General features: G+C 47.7%; 1 protein-coding gene across 1 annotated transcript in view; it reads left to right on the top strand.

The window, feature by feature from the left end:
- Nucleotides 1-19,965, top strand: part of SLC9A3R1 (SLC9A3 regulator 1) — a 21,482-nt gene continuing 1,517 nt past the window's right edge. The window contains exons 1-4 of the mRNA XM_027872628.1: nucleotides 1-687; nucleotides 13,791-13,952; nucleotides 15,224-15,377; nucleotides 19,089-19,129. Of these exons, the coding sequence (XP_027728429.1) occupies nucleotides 223-687; nucleotides 13,791-13,952; nucleotides 15,224-15,377; nucleotides 19,089-19,129 (822 nt within the window). The 5' untranslated portion in view covers nucleotides 1-222. The remainder of the gene's footprint in view (nucleotides 688-13,790; nucleotides 13,953-15,223; nucleotides 15,378-19,088; nucleotides 19,130-19,965) is intronic.

The following is a 19,965-nucleotide window of genomic DNA, read 5'->3' as shown; positions in this document are numbered from 1 at the left end:
GGAACGCTCAGACGCTGTGCGGACCTGTCATTGGTCCCCCGCGCTTTACTTCGGCACTTCGGAGTTCGCAGCGGCCCCTTCCTAGCTACCTATTCCCTCCTCCCGGGCCAGGGATTCCGCGCTGTGTTTCATCCCGGATCCCCGCCTCCTAGGGCAGGGGGGTGGGAAGGGGTGATTGGTGAACGGGCCCTATCTGCAAGCCCTGAGCTGTCCCGGAGCAACATGAGCGCTGACGGCGACTCCGGGAGCCCCCTGCCCCGGCTCTGTAATCTGGAGAAGGGGCCGAATGGCTACGGCTTCCACCTCCACGGCGAGAAGGGCAAAGTGGGACAGTTTATCCGGCTTGTGGAGCCAGGCTCGCCGGCCGAAAAAGCGGGACTGCTGGCAGGTGACCGGCTGGTGGAGGTAAACGGGGAGAACGTGGAGCAGGAGAGTCACCAGCAGGTGGTGAGCCGCATCCGAGCCGCGCTCAACTCGGTGCGCCTGCTGGTGGTCGACCCGGAGGCGGACGAGCGCCTGCAGAAGCTAGGCGTCCAGGTGCGGGAAGAGCTGCTGCGCGGCCAGCGCGGGGAGCATCCAGCCGAGCCTGCCCCGCAGAGGGCCGCGGAGGAGCAGGCGGATGGAGGCGAGGAGCAGAAGCCGGGAGCGGCCGGGGAGCCGCGGGACGAGAAGAGCCAACCGGAACAGGTAACTAACCACTACTTGGTCTGGGATTCGAAGAGGGGAGGGGGAAAGGAGTTTCAGGGAGGCACCTAGGTGGGTGTCCTTGGAATAAAGGCGCGCGGCGTAGCCCCGAACTCGCCGCTGTTTCCTTCTGAAGCCAAAGCCCGCGATATGGAGGCTGTCCTGTTGCTAGCCCAGCCGACGCGTGTCTCTCATACAGATTGTCCCTTCCTGTCTCCCCTCGCCCCCACCCTGGACCCGTCCCTGCCACGCTGAACCAGACTGGCTGCCGCCTCTTTCTCGGGAGTTGTTAGGAAGGTTGATGAGATCCACTCCTTTTCACGCATATAACTATATCCGCTGCTCCGCTCCCCATCTGTTCTCTAAGAGGCACCCACACCCCCGTTGCAACCAAAAGAGTGGAGAGGTGGAACCCTGCTTTCTCCAGGGAGCAAGCGCCATCACTCCCCCTTTCGCGCTCCCAGTGTGTGTGGAGGGAGTTAGCCCCAAACCTCTTAGAGAGGCAGCCTCCTCTCTACGGTCACAGGTGGGTGGGAACTGGAGCTCAGGGATGCCTGGAGAGTCCAGCAACATTCTCTCCTTCCCTCCTCCCTTCCCCCCGGCGCATGGAAGCCACAGCTGTGTGTGTGTGTGTGACAGACAGACCTGGCGGGGTGGAAGAGGGAAAGTGGGAAAGCTTTTTTTTTTTAATCTTAAGCAGGGAGAGCATAATTTTTAGGTATCATTAACCTTAGTCAGGTTGGACTTCATCCCTCCTGGAGTGTGATGTGACTTCTAAGAAAGAAGGAACAAACCCCACTGCCTTGGGGCAGGAGGGGGTTGGAACGGGGCAGAGGCCAAAGATGGGGGTGGGGAGGAGGAGAAAAGAAGTGAGTCTCAGGAGTGGTGATAACCGCCACCCAAGAGGATTTATGAGTCTCAGGAATGTGAGAAGTAAGCATAGCCTTTATCTGGGAAGATGAGGGAAAAGAGCCTCGGAGGGGACCCGGTGAAGGGAGAGTGGAGGATTTCCAGGGCAAACAAGCTGGGATAATTTGCTGCTTTTTCCATGTTTGGTGTTTCCCCAAATGATCCCAACTTGGATCAGCTGGTGGAGGATGGGGGTAGGAGAAATATAGAGTTGTTGTTCTGAGTTGTCTGTCCCCAGAGATTACAGGCGATTTTAAAGAGTCAGGAAGGGGTGGGTCCCTGGCCTTGCTGAATTCCAGGGGCTCGATGCCGGTGCTCAGCCTAGGAGGAACAGAATTTGGGTCCTCAGCGCTTGGTCTCCCAGAAAATTGGATTGTTAACTTGCAACCAGATGGCTTCCTGCTGGCTAATGTAGACAGCGTGTTGGCACTAGAGACAGGGCAGAGCTCAGAGTGGAGGAAGGGCACTGTGCAGGGGAGATTGGGGGCAGGGTGTACAGGGCCAGCAGGTTAGGTCACCAGGGAACCTTTTCCTGGATTTAGCTGGGTGCTGGGAACGCCATCCTCTACCTCCACTGGCTCTTACTTCCTGTCTGTGCCAGGTTGGCTCTGATGAAGGCACATGCTCAGGGAAGGGAGGGCAGGAGCTTCCTGGCAGGAGGGAGACTCAAGTTAGTGCCCTGAGGTGAGTCAGGGAACAAGTAACCTCTAGTCTCCACCTAGAGTTCACTGTCTTGAAATTTATGCTGAGGACATCAGTCATTCTCCATTATAAATTAAATGAACTTTAGTCTCTATCTCCCTTTCCCCCACCTCCCCATTCTGCAGATTTTTCTCCTGAGAGCTTGAAGGGAGAAAGTTGGGGATCTAGAAGCAGCTCCCTCCTTGGCAAAGGAAGTCCTCAAGCACAAGTGGCTCCCCAAGTCATGCCCTCTCCCATCATCCCAGAGAGAGAGAGAGAGAGAGTTTGAACTTCCTTCTCTGGGTTAAGCCTCCCATAGCTTCTGTCTAGGGAAATGTGTTTAACTAGAGCTCCTCAGGGGGCAAAGGTTTCCACAGGCCTAGGGGAGAGCCTGCAGTGGCTTGTACTTTTCCAGGGGAAGGGAACTACAGCTGCCCAAGCCGGGTAACCTGTCCTCAGGGGGATTCAGCACATCTGTGTTATGCTCAGTTGGCCTCTTTATTGAACTACTTATACTTAGCACTTGGATCTTGGTGTAGTGGGGTGAAATATAGGCAGTCTCCACACATAAGAAGCTGATAACCTAATTCATTTCCACCTGGTGCTAGCAATACAGAGAGTGAAAAAACTCAAGAGTTTTTGTCCTCGAGCAGTTTTAAGTTCTAGTGTTTCCACCTATTTAAGTGGCCAAGCCAGATCATCTGACTGCAAATACAGTATATAAGCTCTTTAAGGGCAGGGAATGTTTGGGGGTTTTATTCATACATCAGTAGGCCCAGAGTCAGGAAGACTTCCTCCTCATTTCAAATCTGCCCTCAGACTTTACTAGCTGTGAGACCCTGGGCAAGTCACTTAACCCTGTTTGCCTCAGTTTCCTTCATCTGTAAAATGAGCTGGGGAAGGAAATGGCAAACAATTCCAGTATGTTGGCTAAAAAAACAAAAAAAACAAAAAACACAAATGGGGTCAGGAAGAGTCAGACATGACTGAATCAACTGAACAAGAATAAAATACCTTAATAAATATTTGTTGAAATTGAAGTGACTCTGGGTGCCCGATGTCTTGTGAGTGGTGTAAGTAATAATTAATACTGCCCTCAAGAGGGTCCCTAAAAGAGAGGAGTGCTGCCTTGGTAAGAAGGTCCAACTCTTCCTGAGGGGGAAGAATAGAGATACTCTCACTGCCAGTCCCACCAATGATCATCACTCACATTTTTATAGCATTTCACAAAGAGATTTGCATATTTTCATCTCAATTGATCCTTGGGTCCAAGTCCCCATGGCTCCAAGTCCATTGCTCTTTCTATTGAGCTGCTGGCCTCTATCTAGAGAATACAATATTATACTCACTTTACAGATGAGAAAATTAAGTATCGGGAAGGTGCCTCTAGGTCATACGAATATTACTACCTCCACTATACAGAAAAGGGAAACTGAGTCACAAAAGTACCTCTAAGCAATATAAATATATCCCCATTTTATCAGTGGGTCTCAGGTTAAGTACCTTGCCTGAAACACTTGGCTAGTAAGTTGCAATTCTGAGCCAGGATTCAACCCAAGTCTACTGGCTCAAAAATGTGTTCTTTTCCCTGACCCTTTCTGTTGCACTGGTCCCCACTCCAGTATCTACAGTAGTATGGGTTTTAGACAGGCCATATGGATGTTTTTTGGGTCTTTATTCAAAGATGCACTCCAGCAGTTCTATTCCTGATGTATGGGGTGGGGAGAAGATGGATATTGGTAACCAGGTGGTAGGTAGCCTAGGCACAGATTGATTATATCCAGTGGGGTGTTGTGGTTGTTTTGTTTTATTTTTTCCCCAAGGAAAAGAGATTCATGTTGATCTCAGTTGGGTCGTTGAAAAGATTAAAATAGAAATCAGGTTTGAGTTGCTGTGACCAAGGCCTTCTCTTGAGTCAGAGGTTCTGGTTTGGTTTTTTTTTTTTTTTTTTTTTGGCCAGAACAATCTATCCTCCGGTACTTGGCTGTTTCTAACAGTCTGTGAATTTTCCAATGGATTGGTAGATCTGTAGAGAACCCAGTGTCCTTTAAGTCCCTTGGAGATAAGGTGAACATTCCTTATCTGAAAGCTTGGTATGTGGAGGTAAAGGGAGGGTAGAGAGGGCTCGGGCTTCCTCCTTCACCCGGCCCCTTCCCTCAAGGGTAGAGGTGAGTGTGCCCTTTCTTTGCATGCTGTGAGGGGTATGCTAAGAAAATTTGTTGTTCAAATTCAACAGACCTTTACTAGGTCACAATTATGTAAGGGAGCATGAAGATTATATATGACATAGGTCTGTTGCAGGCTGGGCATCAGACACGGGCCCTGCCCTCATTGAGCTCATAATCTAGGTAGGGGGGTTGTGATGGGGACACAAAACTCTGTAACTGATACAAAATGGTAGCGTTTAACACACAAGAGAAAGAAAAACCCAAGCTCTTGTCAGACCTACAAGCTTGTTGCAGAAAACTAACCAGAGTATTGATTTAAATAACAAGTTCTCCTGAAATCCTCCTTGTTTTCCCCAGTTTGGGGACTTATGATGGGGGTAGTTTCATCTGGAAGAACTTTTTTCCGTGAAACAGATTTTTCTAGCTATCCTTCACTTTAGGTCCATTCCAGGAAAAACAAAACTGTAAAAAAAAATTTAAGTGATTTGAACTAAATCTATTAACACTGGATTTGGAGTGTAAAAGACTTGGATTTGAATCCCCACTCTACTATGGCCAACCTAGGTGGTGGAATGAATAGAGAGCTGGACTTGGGAGTTAGAAAGACCTGTGTTAGAGTCCTGCCTCATACACTTAACAACTGTGTGACCTTGGGCAAGTCACTCTTCACTTTCCACCTCAGTTTCTACATATGTTAAAATGAGGATTAATAATAGGACCTATCTTAACAGGGTTATTAAGGATCAAGGAAATAATATATGTAACGTGCTTTGCAAAAAGCACCATTAAATGTGAGCTTTTTTTTTTTTTTGCACCACATCTGTGTTCTTGAAGAAGTTCTTAGTATATCTGTCACTTTATTACTATCTGTCAAAGGTTGCTTAACCTTTCTAGGTTTCAGTTTTCCCCTTGAGGGAGATCTTTAAGATCTGAATTTGTGAGTAGATGAAATCCAGTTTGATGGAATCTTCTTTGGTAGCTAGTTATCTCACTTGTAGTATGCAATAGCTCAGATTCTCTGCTAAGACGTTCTCAACAGATACTCCCTCAGATGTACAGAAAACAAAGCCAGGGGAGGCCTGAGCCTAGATGGGGGGAGGTGGGACGTAGGGGTATGCCTCTAATACATTCCTTTGCATTTTACATGATGGGATGGACCCACTTGGGTGCCTGCAGACAGATTTTTCCCCTTGCTTTTTCCCTGGGAGGAGCTCTAGCTGACCCTTTTGGGGGCCTATGGTACTGCCTTCTCCTAGAAGGTGAATTAATGAACCCTCCTTTATGAGCTCTGGGACCTAAGCCCCACTATCAGAGCTCAGAGCTGAGAACACCTACACAAAGCAGGCCATGTACTGTACAGTACCCATCATTCTTTCCTCCCACCCCCCAGGCCAGGCCACTAGTCAATGTCCAGAGGTTCAGGCTACCCCTCTCTGCCCTTGGAAAAATACAAAATTTGTGTTTCCCCACAGGTCATAATTGGCCTGACCTATGGGAGCTTGGGAGGGTGGGTAGGAGGGCATTCCTGGCCATTCCGCCTAGAGTTTCTGGTGAGCCCAGAGATCAGGGACCCAGTGGTGATGCCAGCTTGTCTTTTTTGGCACTGATGAATGTCCTCCTTGGCTATCTCCATGCTCACAGAATCCATGGTGGATCTGACCAAAGGGGAAAATCATTATGAAAGGTCAAAAATCATTATGTTGCCATTTTAAAGCAACCTCCACCCCTAAAATCAGTCATGAGGTTCATTAGGGAGTTATTTAGGCTGTTTGTCTCCACCCAGAGTGGAGCCCTAAGAAGGGATAGGCAGCTCAACGAGTGAGTGACCTTCCCGTGCCCATTAGAACCTTTAACCCCCTGCTACTACTACCTGGACCAGAATTGGGTCCAGTAAGGTCTGGGATGGGGGAGGGACTTATGGGGCAGTGCCTGCTGGGGCAGGCATGGAGCAGCCTTAGGTTGACCTTGAACCAGGTACCAACCCACCCTATCCCAGGCTTTCCCTGCCCCATCCCTTCCCCCTTAAACCTGAGCTCCAAATCTTTCACTGTAGTTCCCTGGGCAAGAGCAGGGGAACAAGGTTATTAGCCTGACGGGTCTTGTTCTTGAGGTAGGCAACCAGGGGTATTAAGAGGAACTGGTCACAGGCTTACCTCCTGTGCCCACTCATTATTCCCACCCCACTGGGCTTGGGGAAGTAAACTTTCCACCGCACAAACACAAAGTAGAGGTTAAGTTACTGTATCACAATAACTGTTTACTGAGTGCTGGGATCGTGCTGGAGGAGGAAATCATAACTGTCTTCAGCAGGGGGTGGGACGCCAGTTGAGGTGGGGGGAGGGGATGCAGTCCGCTTAGTGTTTCGGCCTGCCCATTTCCTCAGGCAATGTGTCCTGTGCCCAGGTTGGGTTACACAGATTGTTTGAACTTTGCCTCCAGGGTTGGGAGGAGGGAGGGCAGTTGGGCTTAGAGTCCAGTGACCTAATCTAAGGATATGCCAGGACTGATTGGGGTAAAAGGTGTTCCACCCTGCTTAATGCCCCCTTCCCTTTTTTTTTTTAAATTCAATTTTTATTTTCAATTCTGAATTTTTTCCCTTCTACCTCTCCATCTCCATCGAGAGGACAGTGAAACCAAAACCATTACAAATACATAGGTAGAGTCACGTTGCTTAGCATTTTCCATAGACTGTACAACAGTCATCTCCTTCCACTTTCCCCTAAACTAGGGGAGGTACATAATAGGAACACAAACTGGGCTGCTATATGTTATGGGTTTCTTTTTTTGTTTGTTGTTGTTTTTTTTAAGCGTCCTGGCTCCTGTGTGCCCTGGGGTCCCAGGATCTCTGGGAGCCAAGCTGTTTTGCTCACAGGCATGATTCCCACCCCCCCCCCCACCCCCTGCCCCAGCGCTGCTAAGATCCCTGGGACTGTGCCTGGTAGGCCACCCTGCTGAGGCCAGATTTTCTTGTATCAGAGTCACTGTAGTAGCAGAGCCAGCCCTTGTTTGCATAAACGAGCAGGTAGCCTGCCTGTCTGGAGGGGGGGTGGTGAAGGGTCGGGAGGAAGAAAGGGGGATAGGAGAGCCTTAGCAGAAGCCCTGCATGCCTCTCACCATCCAACCTTCTTGTCCCCCCCCCCAACCCCCCCCCCCCCCCCCCCCCCAGCAGCTGGCACTAGGGACCAAAAACCTGAAGCAGATCTTTAACCCTTGTGAAGCAGCACCCCCCTTCTCCCTGTCTGCCTTCCTGTCTCTATAGCACCCATCACCATGACATCAAGGACTGGAGGGGAGGGGTCAGTGCCACACAGACAAGAGAATGGGGCAGGTCATTTCCCCCACCCTGCTTGGCAGCATTCTAAGTGAGGAGCAGGGAGCAATCATGGGCCTAGTCCTTAGGGACTTTCACAGACAGATTAGGGTATCACCTTTCCCAGGCTTTCCAGGTGGCTGCCGATGGGGCCTATTGAATTCCCCTGAGAGCAGCTGCCTTGCTCTCAGGGCCCAACTTGTGAGGAGGTCTGGTAGTAGTGACAGCTATTTCTAGGGTGGGGATGGATTCCAGGGTGATTGACCTCTGACGGAAGATGAGGACAATGAAGGCAGCCATCCTTTTGGAGGGGTGACGATGGGATCTGGGACTGGTTCAGAAAATTAGGGGAAGGTCCTAGGGAGAAGCTGATAATAAAGGGACAGCATCTTAGGAAGGGGTCAGATAGGAAGCAAGGGTCATATTTGCCCGGCACAGGACAGCCCAGCCCCACTTATTTCATTTGCTAGTTTGGGCATGTAAACTCCTCTCTGGATCTGTGTGCTCATTCTTTGTTCTGCTTTTTACCTAGGCCAGCCCCTTAAAGTTAATGAATGGGAGACTCTTGCTCTGAGGTCCTTATTATCCGTGTGACTAGGCTATCATCTTCATTATTTAGAGCCCCTGGACAGTGGGCAACACTTACTTTAGGAGTGGCATTCATGGCAATGTCATTTGGTGGAAGCTCTGCTCCCAAACTCCCTACTCCCATCCCCCACTGTTGTTTCCAAGGGGTCAGACAAGGTTTTGGGTGACCATACGACACCCCACCCCAGAAAGAATATCTCCTGCCAACAACCTCAGATTCAGTATAGGAAGGACCCTGTGTTGACTCAGTGACCCTGGAAAAGGTACCATCATGGGGCATGGGGAGGGGAGTGGGATTGAAATGTCAGGGAGAAAGATGAGAGTCAGGACTGCTCCCTTCCCCTCGGGTGGTAGATTGAAAGCCAAGTTTATAAGAAGACCCCTACCCTCAGGGACACTGGAAGGTAGGACTTGGGCCACTTCTTGTGGGTACCTAAATGTTTTTAGAAAAACCACTGATGCCTTCTGTCACCTTTTTAGCTATGTCTTGGCCCCGTAACCCAGCCCAACTATCCTTTCCTAATCCTCAGGCCTACACAGGGTATACTCTAGGGGAGCAATGGGCGTTATGCAATTAATCCAATGTGTTTGGACTATTTCCCCAGAAAGAGAGCAGCAGTAACCTGGCCTCATAATTATGTGCTCTCTCTGCTCTGGGAATAGTGTCTCTCTCTCTTTTTTGTTTTCTTCTCCTTCTTAAAGTGGGCAGAGGGGCAAACAAAACTTCCCCATCATCCCAGATCTGGCTGTGTGAGCTTCTCTAGAATGTACTCCGTTTCAAAAGAGGACCTGTCAGAGAAGCGGTATAGACTGGAGGCCCTGGAAAGGAAGGGGAGCTTGAGTTGGGTGTGGCCTGTGTAGTCCTGACAGCTGGGAGTGGAAGGCACCCTCCAAGAGAGCTCAGCACCCTTCCCAAGCTAGCCATGAGTGAGTTCCCAAGCCACTTTCTAGGTGGAAGGTCTAATACCCAAGAATGTTCACTGCTTTGTTATTTATTGCATTCTTCACCTCTGGGGTTCTGGTTATTGTAATTCAGAAGCAACAGCTTCCATTATATGCATTAGTTCAGTACTCCGGAAGGAAGGCTGTGGGTTTCATCAGTCCCCAAGATGCCTCAGTGCAAAGAAGGCCCGTAGCCACAGGAGAGAGAAACTGAACCCCAGTGTCTGTCCCTCCCTTCTTACTGACTAGGAAGCTGAGCAGGTGGGGAGAGACTTTAGCATTTGATGAATGCTTTTCTTTCCACCCTAAGCTGGCTCCATGTTCCACGTTGGGCTTTGTAGCTTGCAGACCCTAGAATAACAGGAACATTGGTACAGAGCCTCCTGGTCCTTGTTTATCCTCTTGCTTTCTTAGCATTGGTTCCAGGGGTGGGCAGGTTAGAGTGGAGGAAATTTTGCTGTGGGTCTGGCTGGGACAGAAAGCTGAGCTGAGCTGATCCTGGCAGCAACTTGTCAGACCTGTTCCCTCTCACCTTGGCATTTCCAGGGAGCAGGGTGAGACTCGAAGCTTTGTGAAGGGATTAGTACTCTGGGGAGAATTAGAACCTCATCCCCAGAATGAGGGAGGGGGGAGAAGTGAAGTATTGAGGGGCACAGAAAAGGCACTGATTTGATGCCTCATGGAGACAGATGGGGGAAGAGAAAGAGGAGGATTTCTTCTGAACTATGCTGAGAGTGGAGTAGCTACATCTGTTGGGAGGCAAGAGGGGAAGAGAGGATTCCAGGTGGCCCAAGTAGGAGGTAATATTACTTGTTAGGTCTGCTAATCCCAACCTCATCCATAGCAGAGAGGGTTGGGTAGGTTAGGAGGCAAAGGGTACACCTGTGACACTCTCTCCATTGCCCACGCTCTGCTTTTGGCGCTAAAAGAACAACCCGAGGATAGCCAAGCCCAGATGTAGGTGGTTGGTATTTGGAATTTAAAAGGAATTAGAGGCAAGGTGCTCACCTCCTCTTTCCTGTCTTAGCCTCCATCCCTCCCATACACCCCAGCAGTGAACTCTCCCTACACACTCCAGAGCAATCAAGTTTGAATTTCCCAGCCCAAGTTGTATATGTGGGGAACTGCTCAAGACCCAGAATCTTTCAGTTCTTTACCTTCCCAGGCAGCAGTAAATGATGGGGGTGGGGCAGGGGGAGGGGGGGAATTGGTTTGAACTGGGGAGGATGAGGGAATAGGAGAAAAGAAGAGAGAGCTGGTGAATTAAGGAGCTTCTCTGTTAGAACCTGGTACCCTTTCTTGTGATGCAAGTGGCAGCTGGGCCTGAGGGGAGTGGAGATGGGCACTTTGCCAAAGGAAACCCCAGAGTTTGTTAGCTGAGCCATTTAGTCACCATGGGACTTGCAAGTTAGGGCAGGAAGTGTGGCTGCAACTTGGGTCCTCCCTCCTTGACTTTGCCACTCCCAGCCTGAGTTTGAGTTCCTTTTCTTAAAGGTTTCCCTTGGGGATCCTCTCTCTCCCTCTCATACTCATACCTGGAAAGTCATTGCCACCATCCCTATCAAAGGACTGGGGCTGTTAAAAGATAGATTATGCTTTTCTTAGCCATTAGCCCCTGCTTAGAGGTCCAAAGTGAATCTTGAAGATTTGCCTTGATTGTCTAAGTTGCTGAGGGCAGAGATGGGGGATGGGGGAGGACTGAAGGTAGGTGGATCATCTTGCTGTATATCTCAACCCCCCAGAAAAAAAGTCCTGGGGTAGCAGTTTGGATGTTAAAACTTTTAACTTGGACTGGGGATAGCACTACACAATGTCCAGAGCTGAAGGTGCCTTGGAGCCAGTCATGGACAGAGTGATGGACTTGGAGTCAAGGAATACCTAGTTCAAATCCTCAATCAGGTATTTACAAGTATGACTCCGGGGAAGTCAACTTAATTTCTTGGTGCCTCAGTTTCCTCATCTGTAAAACAAGGGAGTAACATTGGACCTTTAAGATCCCTCCCAGCTCTAAAGCTATGATCCTATTATCTAACCCAACCCTCTTCATTTTACAGGGAAACTGAGGCACAAAGAGAAGTTATAGAACCAAGGTCACAGTGATTTAGTGGCAAACAGAATTAGAACCCAGGTCTCTAGTGTTGTTTTTTTTTTTTCATAACTGAACTGCTTCTCACATTACACTTTTCACCTGAACAGTTGAAAGTTTAGAAGAAATCCAGAGATGCCATTTTAAAAAATTGTTTAAATACCCTCAGTCCCAAGGCAAATTCTCAAACTAGACTTTTGACTAGGGCCATACCAACAATACCTTCAGTACATAGCCCTGATCTACAAGTTTCCCTCATCTGAATATAGCATTCCCCTTAGTGATGTGTAGACACTTATCAGGAATAGTGAGTAGGCACGGGTCCTTCAGCTTCTCCTGAGTTCATGAGGATGACCAAGCCTTGGTTTTTCCAATTAATTATCTATTCTATCCCCTTCCCTTCCTGATACTCAAATCATTCCTCCCACTTGTAGTCCAAATGTCTACTCTTCTTTCTTGGTTGCAGAGGGAGCTGGCTCTTTGGCTGAGCCTTGGGAGAGCCAGAATGAGAGGAGTTGGTGTTGGTAATGACATTGTTGTTGTTGCTGCTTGTCCTTCGTTCTGGAAGAGCACCATGACACGAGAAGGGTGATGTCATGACTTGAAAGTGAATTGGATTGAAGTGAGGCAGGGCTGTGCAAAGTTACCAGCCTCACTGTCTCCTCTGGAGCCATCTGGGTCCAGTGGCAAGATATAGATAAGGATGATTAGAGATGGCCCCGGATTCAGTGGAAGATCCTGGCCTTTTTTAAGCTAAGTCTTTCCCAGGTCTCAGTTTGTCTGAGGTGACTCCCATTCAGTGATTAAAGTTAGGTAACGCTGGTAACGATAAGCTTTACTGTAAACAAACAGCCTCAGCTTTCAGTAAACACTGTTTATGGTCTACCTTACTGCTGTGCTCTTGCAGAGACAATGTAGGGCTCAGAGGAGTAACTATTCATTTCTTTCTTTTTTTAAAGTTTTTTCTTTTTCTTTTTTTTTTTTTAGTGAGGCAATTGGGGGTTAAGTGACTTGCCCAGAGTCACACAGCTACGAAGTTTTATGTGTCTGAGGTCGGATTTGAACTTGAGTCCTCCTGACTCCAGGGCTGGTACTCTATCCACTGCCCCACCTAGCTGCCCCTTACCCATTTCTTTCTTAAAGACTAAGTTTGCTATACATCCTTATCCTTCTCTCTTAGCCTCAATCTAGGGAAGATCAAGAACCTCCTTCCACTCCCACAGAAGAGACTCCCTCTGCTACTCCCCAGGGTCAAATTAAGCAGTGCTGGGATATCCTATATGATTGGCATGGGAATTTTTTTTTTCAATGATCAAAAATCTATTTTCTCTCCTCCTTAGAGCCCCTTCCCGCTACCACCCTGGAGAAAAAAAAAGAAAAAAAGAAAAAAAACACGCTTGTAGTAAATACGCATAGTTAAGCAAAACAGATTCTTTCATTGGCTGCATCCAAAAATGGAAGTCTTATTCAGTCCCCTGAGTCCACCACTTCTCTGCCAGGAGAGGAGTAGTGTGCTTCATGATTGGCTGTTGGCATGTGAATTTAAGAAGGATCTATGATTTCAGAATCTTCAAGGAGCTTCTTCCAGTAAGGTAGAGGGCATCCTGGCAATCTACCACATCTTAGAGAGATCAGTTCTAGGGAGCTGCTTAAAGCTAACAGGTTGTGATCTCTCCAGAATCAGATATATAAGTGTTAGAAGCGAGCTTCAAACCTAGGCATTCTTCAAACCAAACACAGGACTAAATCCACCATGCCTGTGTTTTGCATGATTTCACATGTATAATTGATATCATATTGCTTGCCTTCTCAATGGATGAGTGACAAATTGGAGGGAGGAAGAGAATTTGGAACTCAAAAAAGGCTAGAAATAAATCCATCATGCCACACTGCTTCTATACCATTAATAACACAAGAGTAAAATTTTAATTAAAATGAGGAGTCATAGATTCTGAAATTACTAGATTGTAAACTTCATGAAGGCAGTCACTGTGTCTAATCTAAACTTTGTATCCATCCTTACCCCCAGAGTTTTGAACACAGTAAATGCTTAATGAATGTTTTGCAAATTGAATATAAAAGCTGCATAGGACCTTAAAGATTACTAAGTTCTTCTTTACCTCCCCCACCCCACTTTATTTTGAAAGTAATAAAATTGAGTCCCTGGCAAAGGAGGTGACTTGTCTAAAATCACACAAATAATTAGTGTCATAATCTGGTTTAGAACTCGGGGCTCTTCCACAATACCATGTTCAAAAATCTTGGGTTCTGTAGGGTCCAAGTCCATAACCCGCTGCTCAGTCTTCGCCCACTTATGGAAAGAAGGGTCTGGGACTGAGGCTACCACCCAGAGTGGGAATGGGGAGGAGATAAAGAGGGAATGGAGTAAGATGCTGAAGTCTCTGTCCTTGTATGTACACAGAGAGAGCTGAGGCCCCGACTTTGTGCTATGAAGAAAGGTCCCAATGGCTATGGCTTCAACCTACACAGTGACAAGTCTAAACCAGGCCAGTACATCCGAGCTGTGGATCCCAACTCACCAGCTGAGGCTTCAGGGCTCCAGGCCCAGGACCGGATTGTGGAGGTAATAGTCCTTCATCTTTTAAATCCCTTCTTCCTCAGGTTCTCAAGCTCTCTCTCATCTTTCCACTAACCTCTCCTTGCCCAGCTTCTTCCTAACTAGATTGTAAGCTCTTTGAGGGCAAGAACTGTGTTATTCATCTTTGGATTCCCCCCCAAAAGCCTACCTAGCACAGCGCTTTGCACCTAAGTAGAAATGTTGATTGAATAAACAAAATCTCTTTCCTGTTCCTGGCCTTCACCATCCAGAGTCCCACTCCTGTCTGCAGACAAATTCAGCTGCTTACCTATAGAGCTTTGTAGTTCTTGGTGTAATTAAGCTGGACACTCAGCTATCCCCAGAAGAGGGTCACAGGAACCACTGGGAAGGACTTAGAGGCTTCTTTGCGCATCTTGATTCCCTCTCCAAGATGGCATTGTGGGGCATTTTTTTTTTTTTGCTAGGCAGTGGGGTTAAATGACTTGCCCAGGGTCACACAGCTAGTAAATGTCCAGTGTCTGAGGCCGGATTTGAACTTGGCTCTTCCTGACTCCAGGGCCGGTGCTCTATCTGCTGTACCACCTAGCTGCCCCTTGGGGCATTATTTTTACAGGTGGAAGGAAAGGGAAACTTGGTCATCTGAGATGTTAGGCAGACTTGTGAGAGATTTGATGAAAGAGGAAATGGGAATTAGCTAGTTTCTATAGTTGTACCTGTAGAAATACAGAAATAATAAAACTTTTCCAAGGGCCTTGGATCCACTGAGGGGTAGTAGGAATAGTGGCAGTCTCTCATAAAACAAAATAGATTTGCATTTGTCCCTAAATCCAACCACCAAACTAACAGGCCAGTCCATAGAGCTGTACTTTCATCTTTTCCTATTTTGCCTGGCTTCCCATTTAGGCTAAAAGCTCCTCCTTTGGGAGGAAAAAAACAAACAAACTTATTTTTCTTCACAGTTGGTTAACTAGCATTTATTAAGCCTGTAGTATATACCAGGCTTTATGCTAAGCACTGAAGATACAAAGAGAGGCAAAACACACAAAACCAGTCCATAGTGTCAAGGAGTTCACAATCTCGTCTTCTTACTTCCCACCCTGCCTAATCATGTCCTTGGTCAATGCTTTGGGTTGGTGAATGGGTTTTGTTGCCAATTGTGGTAAGGGCCACAGAATGGGGATCTGGGGCTCCCTTGGGTCATAAAGTAGCACAGTATGGAGAACATTCCCCACCCCACCCCTCCATGTTCCCAACCTTGGGGTCACTCCTCCAACTCTCTTTACCTACTCTCACAGGTGAATGGGATCTGTATGGAAGGGAAACAGCATGGGGATGTGGTCACTGCAATCAAGTCTGGTGGAGATGAGACCAAGCTGCTGGTTGTGGACAAGGAGACAGATGAGTTCTTCAAAAAGTGTAAAGTGATACCATCCCAGGAGCACCTGAGTGGTGAGTTAGAATGAGGGATGAGGAGACAGGCCCTGATTTCAGGGAATGAAAAGGCATTAGTAGCTGCAGAGTAAAACAGGGTGAAGTGGGGCAAGGGTGTCTGGGTTTCAGGGATAGAGGTGGCCTGTTGTTTTCCCCTTGCTAAGGTTCTTAGAGCTTCTGAGGCTGGAGCCCTGGCACTGTATCTTACTTTATCTTCCTGAGATGTAGGAAGCTGGCACAGATAAGGGGAGCTGGCACTGAGGTCCTGATGTGGGCAGGGGAAGAGAGAGTTGGCAGGGGTGCTTTAGCTGAAGGCTAGGAGAGGGATGACAGTAGGCTGGGGGAAGGGTAGAACTGGACATGAAAAGATGGTCCTTTCTCTAATGGATGGGGGTAGGGAGAGGGAAAGGAGAGAACCAGGCTACAACTTCCCCAAGGGCCTTTTGTCATGGACTCTATGGATGAAAGGGTTAACTTTGTCAGTCAGGTCAGCTCCAATAAACAGTAGGATCGAGATAGCTTTTCTCCCTTCCCCCTCCTCTTTCCCTGGGTCAGGTTGTCTTGGAAACTTGAGGCATGTTCTGCAGAGCAGCTGGTTCCCACTTGGGGTCCCCCTGGCCCCTGCCCTTCCCTCTTCCAGTGTTGTACCTCCCCTGGCTCAGATCCTGCCTAGCAGTGTTGCCATGGCATTCATTAGTCAGGAAGGGGTTAAGTGGACCCTGCTCACTGTACTGGACCCTGAAGGAGATGGCTCCCTGGGCTGTGAGCCATGCAGAGGGTGTGGCCAGCTTGGACTTTGCCACAGGCTAGATCCCCTGGGAGAATTTGGTGTTGGGGGCAGGTTGGTGGCTTATTAATACAGTCCTGTCACATGTTTAGAAATACTTTGGGGCGGAGGGTTGGGGGAGGAGTTATGAAGCTTGTTTTTCAGCTGACACCGAGTATATACATCATATCTCCTGACTTTAACCCCATGGCCTCAGCAAAGACAGGGCCCTGGGAGCTCCAGGAATAATAATAAAATTAGCTAATCATTTTAGCTTTAAAGCTTGCAAAGTCCTTTACATATGGAGGTGAGGCAGTGTAACAGTGTGGATAGAGAGACAACAGCTTCTAAGTCAGGAAGACCTGGGTTTTAAGTGTATAAGGTCATTTCACCTTTGTGAAGACCTGCAGGGAAAATGCCTGCCTGCATGAACTGAGGACAGCTTTTTTTATACCAGTGAAACCACAGGTTGAGTCCCTACTTTTATTTATTTATTTTTTTTTTGTGGAGGCAATTGGAGTTAAGTGACTGGCCCCAGGGTCACACAGCAGTAAGGATCAAGTGTCTGGTGTGAGACCACATTTGAACTCGGGTCCTCCTGACTCCAGGGCTCTATCCACTGTGCCACCTAGCTGCCCCTAGTCCCTACCATTTTGCTTATGCTATCCTACTCGATCTTTTCAAAAACACCGTGAGGTAGGTACTTACAGATGAAGAAACTAAGGCTGTAGGGAGCTAAATGGCTTGCTTAGGCTCATAGAACTAGTAGGAGATTTCAGCAAGATTTGAATTCTGGTCATTCCTAACTCTAAGCCTGGCACTATCTACTATGCCACTTTGGTGACCAGGGAGTTCAGTGGGTAGGAAGTCCTTGAGTGGCCCTTGGAATGAGAGGCTAAGGAGGGGACGGAACTGTTAATTAGGCTCCAGTAGGAGCTGTGACTAGTTTGGCAAACTGAAAATAAAGCTGTGCCTGAAAGCTTTCATTTGGATGAGGGTGAGTCATGGAATCCTGACCAGAGAAGGGTGAACTACATCAACACTTCTTGCCTCTTCCTTTGCATCTCTTAAGCAAGTCTTAAACTGCCTAGAGAAACTTCCCAATGAAAATACTTATTGCTCAGGTATCCCATGAGGACACTAGAGAATTAGAAAGTGACACAGGGCGCATGCAACCCAGTGAACATTTCACTGCAACAGGGCAGTTAAGTCTTTGCTATCGGAAACAAATGAGCAGCTCCAGCTGGGTGGTTTCCAGCTCGTGTCAAAGGTCTTTTCAAGGAGCACTGTTGACTTTTATTGATAGTTTACAGAGGACTAGAGTTAATGATGATGATGAAGACCAGTTTACAAAGGCCTAACATGACAAACATGGATAACTATAGAGAATTAGCATTAATTAAGCACCTACCATGTGCCAGGCACTGTGCCAAGTGCTTTACAAATATTATTGGGAGGATAGGTACTGTTATTCCCCTTTTACAGTTGCTGAAGCAGAGGCAGACAGCTTAGTTAAATGACTTGCCCAGGATCACACAGCTAGTAAGTATCGGAGGCCCCCTCCTGACTCTAGGCCTATCACTCTATCCACTGTACCACTTAGCTGCCTCACTATCACCTTTAAAACAAAACAAAAAACTCATGTTGAAAGACTAAAAATGAGAATTAGGTAAGTAGTAATTCAATAACTCTACCATCCCCATAAATGTAAAATTAATGTTACTTTCAGAACAACAATTGTTATTTTTATCCATCTTTTCATTTTATTGACATCTCCCCTTCAGGATTGAGAGCTCTGCATTTTAAGCAGCAGTCTTTGCACTAGTTCTGTATTGCAGATTTGGCTTGCACTTCTCAATGTCTGGTTTTGTCAAATGCTAAAAGTTCTTCCATTGATGGCAACTGTGTAGGTATGTGGTAAAGTGGTAGAAAGCGGGCTGTTGTGACAGCATCCGGATGCTTCCTAACCTTATTCCTTCTTTTCCTGTACTCAAACTGGAGCCTCTGTTCCCCATGGGCAACAGCTAGGTTATTCACCCATTTAGTCCTGGGCTGGGAATCACTATGGGCTGGGGCATCTGGCAACACAGCTCTGGGGCTCTGCCGCGCAAATGGATCTGGGAGAAATGGTCCTGGAGCTCAGTGACAATGCTAGCACCCAGGACACTAAACCTGATGCTAAGTTGTCCCCTGGAATAGTTTTCTGATACAGCAAACCCTATTCTTGAGTCTAGGGTAAGGCTATTTCTAAGTTGTGTCCTAATACTGATACTTAGTAGGGCCCTCATCCCCACTCCAGGGGTCATAACATTCAATTTTTAATGAAAAAAAAAATGGAGGATTCGGAAGATATCTACCTACATGGGATCACTAAAACTTATGTCTGTGGCCATAAAGAAAACATTCCCTATTGATGTAGGGAAAAGAAGAGTGGCCCTGGTCAGGAGATCTTAATTTCAAATATACCTTTCTTATCCTGTAACCTTGCTTAAGTTGCATAACCTCTCAGTGCCTCAGTTTATTGATCTATAAAATGGAGATCTTGATAATGTTTCATTACCAGAGAGGGTTATTGTGACTCAAGCACTCAGCAAATCTTAAGGCCTTGGTATAGGTGCCACCCACCTAGTCCTTCCTTTTCTCCTCTCCCAGTCCTCATCCCTTCCTGCCTTATATTCTTTATATCCTAAGACTTTCCCTTCCCAGACCAGATGCTGCCGAGTTCCCCAATTTTGCGTTGGGGAAGTCAGCATACTATGGATCAGCTTTCCTGAATTTCTAGGCAAGAGACATGGGGTGACAGTTCTTTTCTCTTGCTGAGTTCCCAAAGAACGAGGGCAATTTCCAATCCTTCCCTGCCCACACCCTGAAATATTCCTGCAAAGTTTAGGTCAGTAATGATAATGGCCAAGGCCTTTGGAATCATCTACATACACAACATTCTCTCCCCTTTACTCTTACAGGTCCTTTGCCAGAGCCTGTTGCCAATGGAGAGGTAGAGAAGGTAAAGAATGTTTCTTCTGTTGCTTGCCTGAAATTGTTCCTCCAGACTTTAATAACTACTTTCTTAGGATGTGTGTGTGTGTGTGTGTGTGTGTGTGAGTGAGTGTGAGAGAGAATGAAGAGAGACAAAAACAGGCGACATGAAGACAGACAGAAACAAAGATGGGGGTGGGAAGAGATGCAGAGGTGAGGGAAAGAGATGGAAACAGAAGAGAGGAGGGAGGGAGAAAGGACAGAGGGACAACAATGAGGGAGGTTGGGAAGAAGGGGTCTGAAGCTTTCCATTTTTGAGATTCAGAGAAGATATACAACTTGGGTGTCCAATCTGCTGAAAATTCCGTGTCCTGAGCTCTGACACTTGGCCCTATCCATGCAGACCATAGCTTAGAGCAGAGTTTATTTGGAAGGAAGGAAACGCATGGCTGCAGGTCCATCCAAGGCCCATCCTCCCTCCCTGCCTAGTCACTGGGTGACGGCCCCCACTCCCTACCATACAGAGGAGACTATTCTTCCCCTGAAGAACAGAGCTTCAGTGTCCAGCCAATGCCCAGCCTCTGCTACTTCCAAGTCTGGGTTGAGAAAACAAAGCCCTCTTCCCCCCAGCCCCTTTCCCCTCCCCCTTGCCCAGTGAAGTAAAATGAGGAATGGGGGTTGGGAGAAGACTACAGGGGCTGTCTGCCAGCCAGGGCCTTAAGAGAACCATGGGAGGGGCATGGAGCCAAGCTGATGCTCCCGGCCAAGAGATTCATGCTGGGGAAAGTTGCCCTTTCCCTAAAGATATAGTATGGAGGAGGGATGGGTGTTTTGCAGGGTCCGTTCTATTCCCCCTCAACCCAG

The sequence above is a fragment of the Vombatus ursinus genome, unplaced genomic scaffold (assembly GCF_900497805.2).
Source record: "Vombatus ursinus unplaced genomic scaffold, bare-nosed wombat genome assembly UNPS02014801.1, whole genome shotgun sequence".
NCBI lineage: Eukaryota > Metazoa > Chordata > Mammalia > Diprotodontia > Vombatidae > Vombatus > Vombatus ursinus.
The sequence above is the reverse complement of the archived record's forward strand: the minus strand, read 5'-3'. Positions and strand labels throughout refer to the sequence as shown.